The 13,305-nt window shown below is 35.5% G+C and overlaps 1 protein-coding gene across 1 annotated transcript; it reads left to right on the forward strand.

Annotated features, from left to right (window-relative positions):
* Positions 1-8,805: 8,805 nt before the first annotated feature.
* Positions 8,806-11,944, forward strand: LOC125188250 (putative galactinol--sucrose galactosyltransferase 6). Its single transcript, XM_048085018.2, has 5 exons — positions 8,806-8,966; positions 9,048-10,369; positions 10,453-10,662; positions 10,960-11,094; positions 11,187-11,944. Exons 2-5 carry the CDS (start codon positions 9,054-9,056, stop codon positions 11,770-11,772), a joined length of 2,247 nt encoding a protein of 748 aa, XP_047940975.1. The 5' UTR covers positions 8,806-8,966; positions 9,048-9,053; the 3' UTR covers positions 11,773-11,944.
* The last annotated feature ends 1,361 nt before the right edge of the window (positions 11,945-13,305 follow it).

The following is a 13,305-nucleotide window of genomic DNA, read 5'->3' on the forward strand; positions in this document are numbered from 1 at the left end:
AAATAATCTTTTTACTACTCCATTTCGTCCAGAAAAATAGTCTCATTTTGTCTTTTTGGAATGTCCAAAAAAAATAATTCCATTTCCATAAATGGAAAGTTTCTCTCTCATACTTTATCCATTTTTGCTCCTTTCTTTTATTTTATTCTTTCTTATTTTTATCAATCTCATTAAAATATGTGACTTCTGTAAATAAGACTATTTTTTATGAATAGAATGAATATACGTGATTTTCTAATAACATTTTCAATGGTGGATCGGATTACAGGTTATGGGAGTACTACCATGTCATCTTTGAGATTTTTGAGATTGTAGGAGGAAGAGGAACAGCGAGAATGGCCAAAAATATTACTCTTTGTTCGCTATTAGGAGTCTATATGAGTTCGGCATGGATTTTAAGAAATTTTAAACAATAAAATAAATATGTAAAGAATAAAAAAAAGAGAGGAACAAAAATGGATAAAGTATGAGAGAGAAACTTTCCATTTTTGGAAATGGAACTGTTTCTTGTGGACATCCCAAAATGACAAAATGAGACTATTTTCGTGGACGAAAGGGAGTAGTAAAAAGATTATTTCACTTTATATACAACTCTGAGAGTTCGGCACGAGTTTTAAGAAATATAAAAAAATGTGGGTGAGAAAAGATAGTGGAATGTGAGACCCATTTTTATATACTATTAGTTTTATAATAGAATGTGAGTGGAATGACTTAGTGGAAAGTGAGATGTACTGCCATTAATAGTAAAGGTGAACCGAGACTCCTAATGACGGACGGACTACAAATGATAAACCGGGACTCCTAAAGGCGGACGAAGAGAGTATACAGTACGTATATATATTTATAAAATTTACTTTTTTTTTTATTAACATTTATTTCTTTTTCTTCTCTTTCAACAAAAAATATTATATATTTTCATGAAATTTCTGAATTTCGTAAATGTTGATGCAATAAAATATTGCTTGAGTAGTAGTTATCTTAAAACACAATGATGCCTAGGGGTGGCAAAATGGGTAGCGGGTAATGGGTAATTCCCATCTCGACCCGCTACCCGCCGGGTATCGGGTACCCGATATCCGACGATAACGGGAAATTGGGCGGGATCGGGTAGTGTGTTTTAGAGTTTTGCGGGTAGCGGGTATACCCACTACCCGTACGGGTATACCCGTTAGTCCCGTTAATACCCGTTATTATTAGTATTAGAGCCTTATATCATTTTTAATACTCCCTCCATTCCATATTAATAGAGGCGTTTCAAATAGTTAGATTAGAGAAAAAAATAAATAGTTAAATAATAATAGCCATATACACATTCATTTTGAAAAATTAAAAATAAATAGTTAGAATGGAGAAAAAATAAAGTAAGAGAGATAATAATGTAGAGAAGAGTATTTATATTATTATTTTTCCAAAATGAGTGAAGAAAATGAAATGTTTCTAAGAGTTCTTTTGAAACATTTTTATATTCCGACGAACATACAATTGAAAACTTATCGTAACTAGCTATAGAGTCCCTTTACTTTTATTCTTAATCTATTCAAAGTTTACCATCAATATTAATTAAGTAAATTAGGGAACATTGACGATTATTATGGTTTTCAAATTTTTTATTCGAATTCCGGGTCGGGTACGGGATACCTGACACGGGTATCGGATAATCCCGGTATATCACGGGGCGGGTATTGGGACAACCAATTTAGCTAAAATCGGGTACGGGTACCCGACTTGTCGGGTGCGGATAGCCGCGGGTAACCCGTTTCGCCACCCCTAATGATGCTCATCTAATAATAATTACTAATGTAAATTATTCCTTAATAAATCATAAAAATAGTTATTAGTACTTAAAGTAAACAACAATAAAATACTCCCTCCGTTCCATAATAATAGAGTCATTTTTCCATTTTGGTACGTTCCATAGTAATAGAATCATTTCCTTTTTTAGTAAAAGTCAACACATTTTTCCATGTCTACTCTACTATTTTTTACTTTTTTCTCTCTTCATCTCTCTACTTTTTTCATTTTCCATTTTATTCTTCATTTACTTTAACTCACCTAACACATTTTTTCTTAATCTCCGTACCGAAAAGAAACGCCTTCATTACTATGGAACGGAGGGAGTAAGTTTTACGTAAATTGGTAGTAATCTTAATTTAATTAGTTAACAGATCTCTTATTTTAAATATGTAGTACTTTTTTAATAATGATAAATAGTACTCCAACCGTCCCATTCAAGATGACCACATTTCCTTTTTTGTTTGTTCCAATCAAGATGACCACTTTCCAATTTTGGAAATAACCCCATCTCTCCTCTCTCCTCTCTCCTCTCTCTTCATTAAAATATTCAACTACCTTTTTCGTATCTACTTTATTCCACCTAACAATACTTCCTAAAATCTCGTGCCACTCAAGAATGTGGCCATCTTAAGTGGAACGGAGAGAGTACTCCACTCCCTACTAGGTGTATTAATCAGAAATAAAATATTACTAAAAAATCAACACATTGTAGCGCAGTTGGCAGTGTGGAACTGTGATGATCTTGAGGTCATGAGTTCAAACCCTGCCACCATTTTGAAGACTTTCGGCATTAATCTTTAAACTCGATCGAGCAAGATTAGCATGTTCAATACCCATGTGATCAAACACAAAAATATATTACTAAAAATATATTAAGGCATTATGTCAAGATTCTTAATTATTCAACAGAATTGGAACGACTCTCATTTCACTCACTATTCGAATATATTGAAGCACTAAAAAAATGTTCGTGAACGAATGAAGTAAATTTCTTCTTATTAAGGAGTAGGAGTTCTATTTAAACAAGCATATTTGTGACAAGCATTAGTTCCTACTTTTATACTAGTAGTATATATATATATATAAATGGAACATGAAATATTTTTACGATAATTTAGTGTAATACTTCATATTTAGTTGTACTCCATTTCATTTGGTCATTTTATTTGTGTCATTTTCTTTTTTAATGATTTCTTTTTCTTTGATATTTTATTCTCTTTGATTTTTAAAAATTTTTTAACATTAATTTTTTAAATATCATGCATAAATGAAACATTTAAATAAATCACGAATATGGGAAAATAATATTTCTACACATATCAACATGCTTCTGAGCTTATTTGGAATTTTCCTTAAACCTAAATCTATCCTAATCAGTTTGAAATACTTTTATAATTTCCTTAAAGCTCAGAAGCATGTTGATCAGTTGATATTTGTAGAAATATTATTCACTTTTTATTACTAAAAGATGAACATGAGATATTTGGATCTTGCAGAGCAGTTACAGTCGTCGGCAATATACAAGTACTAAAAACAAAAATATGGAGTAATTTGTACCAACTAGTTGATTTTTTTATGAATGTGTTTATTTAGAATTAAATTGTAATTTCCCCTTTGGTAGTACGAAACGACCACACAAAACATAGTGGTCATATTAAATATGTCCCTACCAAAAAGCAAGCACACTTTTATTGATCAATCGTTTTCATAATCCAACCCCAACAAAATTAGCTTGATCCGGATTCGGATTAGGGAATGAATGATTCTATTAAAACTAATAAATCCATTAATATATTTTACGTCATTTTATTAATTAGTCACTCTCTAAGTCAGTTCACAATTATCACGGTCAATTTATTTATATCAAAAGTAGGAGTTAGGTCCATTGCATTCCACTCCACCCACCTAATTCTGTATAATTCAGACTTACTTTATCATATTGTATTTTAATCACACATTATATCTACTCGGATGCTTTTATTTTGGACCACATCGTTCTTACTCATTTCTACTTTTATACTCATTGTAACTTGTAAGAAGTTATTTGTCATATGATTAGTCCAAATGAAACTTACACTTGTTGTAATTAATGACTGTTGTAAAAAAAAATTGTTACTGTGTAATAAAAAAGAGTTGAACTATAATTTTATCTCTAATGAACACAAGATTCATATTTACAATAATTTGGGAAGAAAATCTCAAGCTAATTGTGGTACTATATTTATGATAGATGGAATATATTTATATGCCTTTCTAAGGATCCGATGGTATGTTTTCTCTTGCGGTTGGGCACCCTTCTCCAAAAGTCTAATAAAAAAGTTTGGACCTCTATTTTTTATATCATAGCTTGGTCGATTTAGAATATACTGAATAAAATGACTTTCCTAAAGTTTGAGCCGGACTAGAAGATCGAAAACAGAAGACTTTTTTGGCAACTTATGGTGTAGAATAGATGTGGGTGTCTAAAACTCTTCCACAACGAAGCTGTCGAGCGATCAAGTGAACAATATTAGATTTTGGGTGGAAGGTGTTTACTAGGTTTGTGCCCCCGGTTCCCAACCTTCCGTTTTGGATTCTGCTCGTGTTTTGTTGCTGCATGGGTTTCTTAGGCTTTGTAATTGGCTGTGGTTGCTTTTTTTTTTTTGTTGGAATGTTGTTGGGTTGTTATTGGGACATGATCGGGTTGCTATTTTTTTTTTGTTGGTTCTTTGCGTGATAGCTTTTGACTGCTTCTCTTGAACTTTTGCTCGCCTCCTATCGGCTCGAGCCTTTTCAATTAATTAAAAAAACAATATTTTGTGAAAATGAATTTCACTATAGATTTTTGGACAGATTTTCATTTGGCGTGTTTTTCACTTTTTTTGACTATTACCTTCTTGTTTTACGAATCGAAGACAAATTTGACAATTTTCAATTTATTTTTATCTTTTTTCTTAATTCTCATTTCTCTTATTAATTAATAACCTTATTCCATGCTAAAAGTCAACTTATGTTTTTCATTGAATTAATATTTTATGTTTAATTTCACGCACAAACTTATTTTAAAATAATAAATGTACTATTTCTTTATTTTATTAATCTTTAAAGAACATATAAACTTATCATTTAATTAATTATTTTTTATTTTCACTTTGTAATTTTACACACATATATTTTAGTTTTAAATATATATAAATATAGATTTCTATAATCTAACATTACATAGTTTTTCCGCCGTCCCATGGTAGTTGAGTCGTTTCTTTTCTGCACTTATTTTATAAAAATGAAGAGTGATAAAATAGTTAAGATGAATAGATAGTAATATAAGAAAGAGAATAATGTAGAAGAGTTATATAATTTGAATTATTTAAAATATGTATATAGAAATATTTTTGAGACTATATCCCTAAATGAGTTCTAAGATTTTGTTTTAAGAGAGAGGAATAAAATGATCAGAGAGCAATGAGAAAAGAGATGGAGAAATGATAATAAATACAAATAGTCCAAAAAAATGAAAAATTATCTTAAATAAGTTAAAATCTTAGTCTAGAGACATCTGGTTCAATTTACTTTCATTAGAGTACTACAAATATGAATATTGCATTCACCAAATAGTACTCCGTTTGTCTCTAAAAATAAAAATTCTTTTCTTTTATGTTCATCCAATAATAATAAAAAATTTCTATTTTAAAAAATTTCTTTTTCCGTTATTATTATAAGAGCATCTCCAAGGAGAGAAGTAAATGAAAAGGTAAAGTCATATAACTACTATATTTACTTTTTCTTTTATTAAAAATTATTCTCCAAGGGCTTGATAAAGGTATTTGAGAAGGTATTATACATTTTTCCATATCTTCACCTCTCCATCAATGGAGAAGTAAAATCTTATAACTATCATATTTGTCTTCATTTCATGAAAAACTCTTTTCCAATGGAAAATATATTTAGGAAGGTACTCCATCCGTTTCGCCATAGTTGAAGCAAAACTTTTCGGCACGGAGTTTTGAAATAATAATTGAGTGTGTTAAATAAATAGATAAAAAAGTAAGAGAGAGGAAAATGTAGAGAGAATAAAGTATAAAGCGAATAAAGTAGAGAGAATAAAGTAAGAGAGAGTAAAGTAAAAAGAGAAAAAAGTTACTATATAAGGAAATGACTCAACTATGAAGAAACTTTCAGAAATGATAAAATAATTCAATTATAGTGAAACGGAGGGAGTATTACACTTATATTTTTTTATGCATTTGTACTATTATTTTATTTTTTAAAAATAATTTACCTTTCTATCAACCAACGTTAAAAATCTGAACTATATATTTTGAGATTATATCTCGGAAGTAGGTCTAATATTATTTTTATTTCACAACATATGCTAAGAAAGAGAAATATGAGAATAAGAGAGCAGCTAGAGAAGAGAGAAATAAAAATAAGGGTAAACTGCCTCTAAAATCGTCAACTTTCACAAAAGGCTGGAATTTCCTGTGAACTTTAAAAGTTGCACGAAAAATCACAAACTTTGTTGGGTTGTGCAAATTTCCCGAGTGACCCGACCCTGAATTTTTTCGGCATTAACTTATCTTATGTGGCAGCCGGAAGCGTGACTAGGCAGCCGGAACACAAAACTACGTCATTTTGTGTTATGCTACAAAAAAATTATTAAAAAACTTCATATTTCAATACGTATGTTTCCGGAGGAAAAAAAGTTACAATTTTTATCTTCATCAAACGAGAAAAATCGCGCTGATCTCTCTGAAAAATTGCGCTAATCTGCATCAAGAGAACATCACCATCCGAACTAAATCGAACATCACCATCTGAAAGTCACCATCCAGACAATTTCGACAAAAACGAGGTTAGATTTCTTGAAAGTCAGATTCGATCAGCGGAGGTTACGGAGTGCGGAACTTACCGAGTCGCCGGCACCATCGGATGTTGCGGTCGCCGTCGCCGTCACGGTCGTTGTCGGGGAAGAGGTCGCGTCGCCGCGCTATGCAGAAGAAAGCGTATGTTTGATGTTTAATTCTGATGTTCGGGTCAGATGTGTTAAAGTTCAATTTGGGGGGTTTTGCCTTTCAAAATCAGATTTTTAAAATATAAAATTTAAATTCATGTCATTGCACACATCAGCGTCCACAGCATCATCCACGTCAGACACTTCCACACGTCAGCACTCTACTTAGCCGAAATACCTGACTCGGGAAATTTGCATACGGGAGCAAAGTTTGTGATTTTTCGTGCAACTTTTAAAGTTCACGGGAAATTTCAGCCTTTTGTGAAAGTTAACGATTTTTGAGACAATTTACCCTAAAACTAAATAGAATAGTCATATTTACCCTTTATTAAAACTACAAGTCTACAAGGGTAGAATAAGAAAGAAATAGCATAAAAAAATGAAAATAATATCTTAATAAATTAAAATCATAGCCCAGAGACTATAAAAAGAAAAATGAAATATCTATTTTTCGTGAAGATTCGCAAATATTTCGTGAAGATTCACAAATATGAATCTTGCATTCATCGAATACCAAATTTACAGTTCTTTATAAAAAGTGAGTCAAAGAATGCAGCTCTACGACATGATACAATATTTTTGTAAAAAAATAAAAATTATTTTAACAAATATTATAAACTCTGCAGTAATATTAATATCCGGTTAGAGTCGGCTATATCCATTTTAAGGTTAATAATTGTCATATCAAGACCTGATTAGTAATTATTCTTTTAATTATTTAGTTTTAACATTAGACTCATACTCTCTGATTCAATTATGAATAATATACAATCACAATTCACAATGTGGAAATTGTGAATTTGTGAAATGATACACAAAACACCATGAAATATTCTTCCCCTAATATTAATTTACTCAAATATCAAAATCTACTAACACCTGGCCTGATATGCTTAATATCGAAAAAAAAATCAATCTACTTTAATATCGAAAAAAAGTTGTGAAAAAAAATTCTTAATCAACTAATGACAATAAAACCCGTAATCGCAAAATTATAGATTATTCCTTCTCGACTCTCCTAGAACTTGTTTAGTTGATATTGGTATAGATTCCAATATTTGTCAGAGGCATATACCGTGCCCGTAACAAATTAGTTTGTTTATGCTAATTTGCATAATTCATTTTACTTAATTTAGTAAACAAATTTTAAAAAAAGTATTATTTCTGTCTCATAAAAGTATAACCATTTGAAATGGTATGAAAATTAATGGAGTACACAATTGGTAAAATAAAAAGAGGAATAGAAGGATAGTTAAAGTAGTGTTAGTGGACGTGAGACCTATATCTTTATCAGTAGCGTTTAATGAGTTGCAATGATGGACCATAGTAGTATAAAATGTATTCCATCCGTCCTTAAAGAATATGGACTTTGGGTTTGGCACGATTTTTAATACAATATTGGTAAAATAAGATAAAGGTAGAGAGGAAAAGTAATTAAAATGTTGTTAGTGGATAATGTGTAGAGAAAAAAGAATTCTAAAATTAGAAAGTGCATATTCTTGTGGAACGGACTAAAAAGGAAAGAATACATATTCTTGTGGGATGGAAGGAATAGTAAAAAAATTAATATGTATGAGTAATGAGTTGATGAAAATCTTCTATAAATAAAAATGCTCATATTTTATGGTTCTATAAATGAAAATGTTCATATTTTATGGAACAATAGGGAAAATAAAAAGTACACGGACAGTAGTAAGAGTGTGGGTATCGCAAGTTTACGGTGTGGGTACCCGCATCCGGTAACTACCACAAGCTATCACTGATCGGGTTAGCAAGGATGCAATATCATTGGCAGTTAAAAATAAAATAAAAACAAAATAATAATGTATGTGAATAATGTGGGAAATATTTTAGACTTTAGTCCGTGAGGGTGAGAAGTTTGGTAGGTGAAAAATTGTGTCATGTGCTGATGAAATTCATTTGACGGTTAGGATATCGACCAATTCGATGCACGATCCTCATTTCTACCGTTGGATTTAACTCTTCCAACAAGAATATAAAAAAAAAAGAAAATAAGAAGCAGGTGCATTCCACACCAGAGCAATCATCTTCTGCTGCAATGGACATCAGATCTCGCCACTCCTTGCTATAAATACCCCTCTCAATCCACTCTTCTTCTCCACCCTACATCCCCTCTTCTCATCATCGTTCATTTTAATTTTCCGTTTTAGTTAATTTCAAGGTATGCATGTTCTGTTACATAGTTGGAATGAGTTGAATCTGAGCTCGTGCTGATGAATTTTTTTCTGGTTTGATTTTACAGTCAACGATGACGATCACGCCGGCGGTTCGGATCGCCGAGAGGAAGCTGGTGGTGAAGGACCGCACGATCCTGACCGACGTGCCGGAGAATGTGGTGGCGACATCGAGCGCCGCGGCGGAGGGGGTTTTTCTGGGGGCGGTTTTCGACCAGGCGAGCAGCCGCCACGTCATCTCGCTGGGTACGATCCGCGAGGTTCGGTTCCTAGCCTGCTTCCGCTTCAAGCTGTGGTGGATGGCGCAGCGGATGGGCAGCCGCGGCCGCGACATCCCCCTCGAGACTCAATTCCTCCTCGTCGAGTCCAACGACGGCTCCCACCTCGAGTCCGACCTCGACGGCGACGACGCGAACAAGCTCGTCTACACCGTCTTCCTCCCCCTCATCGAAGGCCCCTTCAAGGCCTGCCTCCAGGGCGGCCCCGCCGATGACCTCGAGCTCTGCATCGAGAGCGGCGACGCCGCAGCCACCGCCTCCGCCTTCACCCACTCCGTCTACATCGGATCCGGCACCGACCCCTTCGCCACCATCCACGAGGCCATCAACGCCGTGAAGCTTCAGCTCGGGACGTTTAAGCTCCGTACCGAGAAGAAGCTCCCCGGCATCGTGGACTACTTCGGATGGTGCACCTGGGACGCCTTTTACCAAGAGGTGACCCAGGAGGGCGTCGAGGCCGGCCTCGAGAGCCTCAAGGCCGGCGGGGCGCCCCCCAAATTCGTCATCATCGACGACGGCTGGCAGTCGACCGAATCAGACCAGCCGGATAAGGAGAAGGAGAAGGAGAAGGAGAGTGAATTGGGCGCGCCAAAGCTGCAGAGGCTCACCGGGATCAAGGAAAACGCCAAGTTCCAAAAGCAGGATCCAGTGGCCGGGATCAAGAGCATCGTGAAGATCGCGAAGGAGAAGCACGATCTGAAATACGTGTACGTGTGGCACGCGATCACGGGGTACTGGGGCGGGGTGAGGCCCGGGGTGAAGGAGATGGAGCACTACGATCCGGCGATGCAGTACCCTGAGCTTTGCAAGGGAGTGATGGAGAACGAGCCAGGGTGGAAAACTGATGCTATCAAAATTGAAGGCTTAGGACTTGTTAATCCTAAAAATGTGTACAGGTTCTACAACGAGCTCCATAGCTACTTGGCCGCTGCGGGGATTGATGGAGTCAAGGTTGATGCACAGTGCATTCTTGAGACCCTTGGGGCTGGCCTTGGGGGCAGGGTCGAGATCACGAAGCAGTATCATCAGGCTCTTGATGCATCTGTTGCCAGGAACTTCCCTGATAACGGATGCATTGCCTGCATGAGCCACAACCTCGAATCGCTTTACTGGTATTTCTCTTCTGATTTCGAGTACTCCATATGTATTTTTGTTGGTATATGAGCTGAATCGCTGATATGTTGAATTATTGCAGTTCAAAACAGACTGCTATAGTGAGAGCCTCAGATGATTTCTACCCGCGAGATCCGATTTCGCACACGATCCACATCGCAGCGGTGGCCTACAACAGTGTTTTCCTTGGGGAAGTGATGCTCACTGACTGGGATATGTTCCATTCTCTCCACCCTGCGGCAGAGTACCACGGCTCCGCCAGGGCTATAAGCGGCGGACCTGTCTACGTCAGGTACTCCCTTCGCTCATCATTAAATGTTTCATATCTGACCGGCATATATTTGAAGAAATTGTTTGATTTTGTGACTATGGATCTACTTTTATTTATAGTTTTATACTTAGTAAATAAGGGTTGAAATGAGTTAGTGGTATCTCGGATCCATTTATTAAATGTAGTAAAAGTGAAATGCGATATTTATTAGAACTCGTTCAATTAAGAAAATATGACTGATAGTAGTATGTTTTAACCAATCAATTATTGCACAACCATTTCTTCAACAAATAGTTATAACATGCTGAATTGTAACAGTGATGCGCCTGGGAAGCACAACTTTGATCTTCTAAGGAAGCTCGTTTTGCCCGACGGCTCGATCCTCCGTGCCCGCCTCCCCGGCCGCCCCACCAAAGACTGCCTCTTCTCCGACCCCGCCCGCGATGGCATCAGGTTCATATTTCAACTTACTCTGTTTTGGATTGTAGAAATTGTTAAAAAAAAGTAGTGGATTAAATGTTGAGGGTGTTTGAATTGGATGGCAGCTTGTTGAAGATATGGAACATGAACAAATACAGCGGAGTGGTGGGAGTGTACAACTGCCAAGGCGCGGCGTGGAACAGTGAGGAGAGGAAGAACACCTTCCACCAAACCAACTCGGAGGCGATCACAGGGTACGTGAGGGGCCGCGACGTCCACCTCATAGCTGAGGCCGCGGTCGACGACCACTGGGACGGAAACGTGGCTGTCTACGCCCAGCGCAGCGCCACTCTCCTCACGCTGCAGTACAACGTGGCCCTGCCCGTCTCGCTCAAGGTGCTCGACCACGAGGTCTTCACGGTCACGCCCGTGAAGACGCTCTCCTCCGCCTCCTCCTTCGCCCCGTTAGGCCTCATCGACATGTTCAACGGTGGCGGGGCACTGGAGGGGTTGAAATACGAGGAGTCCACTGTCTACATGGAGGTGAAGGGCTGTGGCCGATTCGGCGCCTATTCGTCGGTGAAGCCTAGCAAGTGCACGGTGGGATCGGCTGCGGTGGAGTTTGAGTACGAGGCTGGGTCGGGCTTGCTCACGTTCGACTTGGCGGACATGCCTGTTGACAAATTTCACTGTGTTGAGATTCAGTTATGAACTTGTAAGTCTAGGCTTTGAATTGAGAAGGGGGGACTGGTGCATTTTTATTAGTAGCTTTTGCTTCAATTGGTTGTACCTTTGGTTGCAATTCATGCTGTAGAATTGGATAATGATGTAATAGGAAATGGTTACTGCCTAATAAAATAAATTGTCTCGCCCACCAATCAAACCTCATCATTTTCCCTCTGTTGAATCTTGAAATAATGCTTTGAAATAGACCTATATTTCTTGTCATGTTGATGGACATAAGTGGATCTTATGGTCACCAGTGAAGTCTCGTGTAAATTGTGTGTAAACTAGAGCATATATATCAAATGAGTTCTTTATCCTTATCAGTTATACTTGCTCCCTCCGTCTCTCATTAGGAGTAGCATTTTGATCGGGTATGGATTTTAAGAAATGTAAAAAAAAGTTGGTTGAAAAGGTTAGTGGAATGTGTGACCCACTTTTTTATATTTGTTTTATAATAAAATGAGAGTGAAATGAGTTAGTAAAATGTGGGACCTACTTACCATTTATGGTAAAAGTGAAATGCTACTCTTAATTGGGGACGGACCAAAATGAAAATTAGTAACTCTTATTCGGGGACGGAGGGAGTACATTATACTCCATCTGTCCCACAAAAGATGTCACATTTATGCGATGGCACAAAATTTTAGGAGGTTTTGTTTTGTGTGTTAAATAGAGAGGGAAAATATAATTTTTATATTCATGTGAGAGAGAACTTTTCAAAAAGGGAAATGTAACATCTTTTGTAGGACAAACTAAAAAGGAAAGTGTGACATCTTTTATGGGACGGAAGAAGCAGTAAAGAAGTCAGTTGTGTATGTGACTAATGTGGTCTATTAGGAAAGGGGTGGCCTAGTAAAGAAGTCAGTCACGACCAATGATTACATTGACTTTTAAGAAGGTTGATTGTTAAGGACTCTAGTGTTATTTAACATTAAGGCCATGTTTGGTCGACGGGAAAGTAAAGTTGGCAAGGAAAATGATTCCTGGGAAAATGAATCCCGGGAATATGATTCCTAGTAACTTTACTTTCCTGTGTTTGGAAAATATCAAGATTTTAAATTTATATTTAATTTAAACACCAAACTAAAAATATACTTATTATTTTTTATTTATAAAAAAGAATTATAAAAAAGAATAATAATATAAAATTCTTAATAAACTATTAATTACAAATAATAATAATTATATTATTATATTTATTATTACAATGGATAGATTAAATATGGATTATTTATCATAATATAAAATAATACATATAATTAGTATTATAATTCTAATATTTAAGGATGTTATAAGTGAATAAATTTAATAACTGAAAATTACACTATAACTTTATTGATCAATTATTAATTTATAAAAAAAATAATAATTATTTATCATACGATTTATTTTATATAATTATATTTAAATTATTTAATAAATTATTAATTATTATTATGAATTATTATAAAATAAGTTATAATTATGATAATTTTAATCATAGTTATTTATTTTCTAAAATTAAGTAGTATGATTTAT

This window comes from Salvia hispanica, chromosome 5, assembly GCF_029641045.1.
Source record: "Salvia hispanica isolate PSC_SH4W2 chromosome 5, Shi_PSC_v1, whole genome shotgun sequence".
In the NCBI taxonomy this organism is placed as follows: Eukaryota; Viridiplantae; Streptophyta; class Magnoliopsida; order Lamiales; family Lamiaceae; genus Salvia; species Salvia hispanica.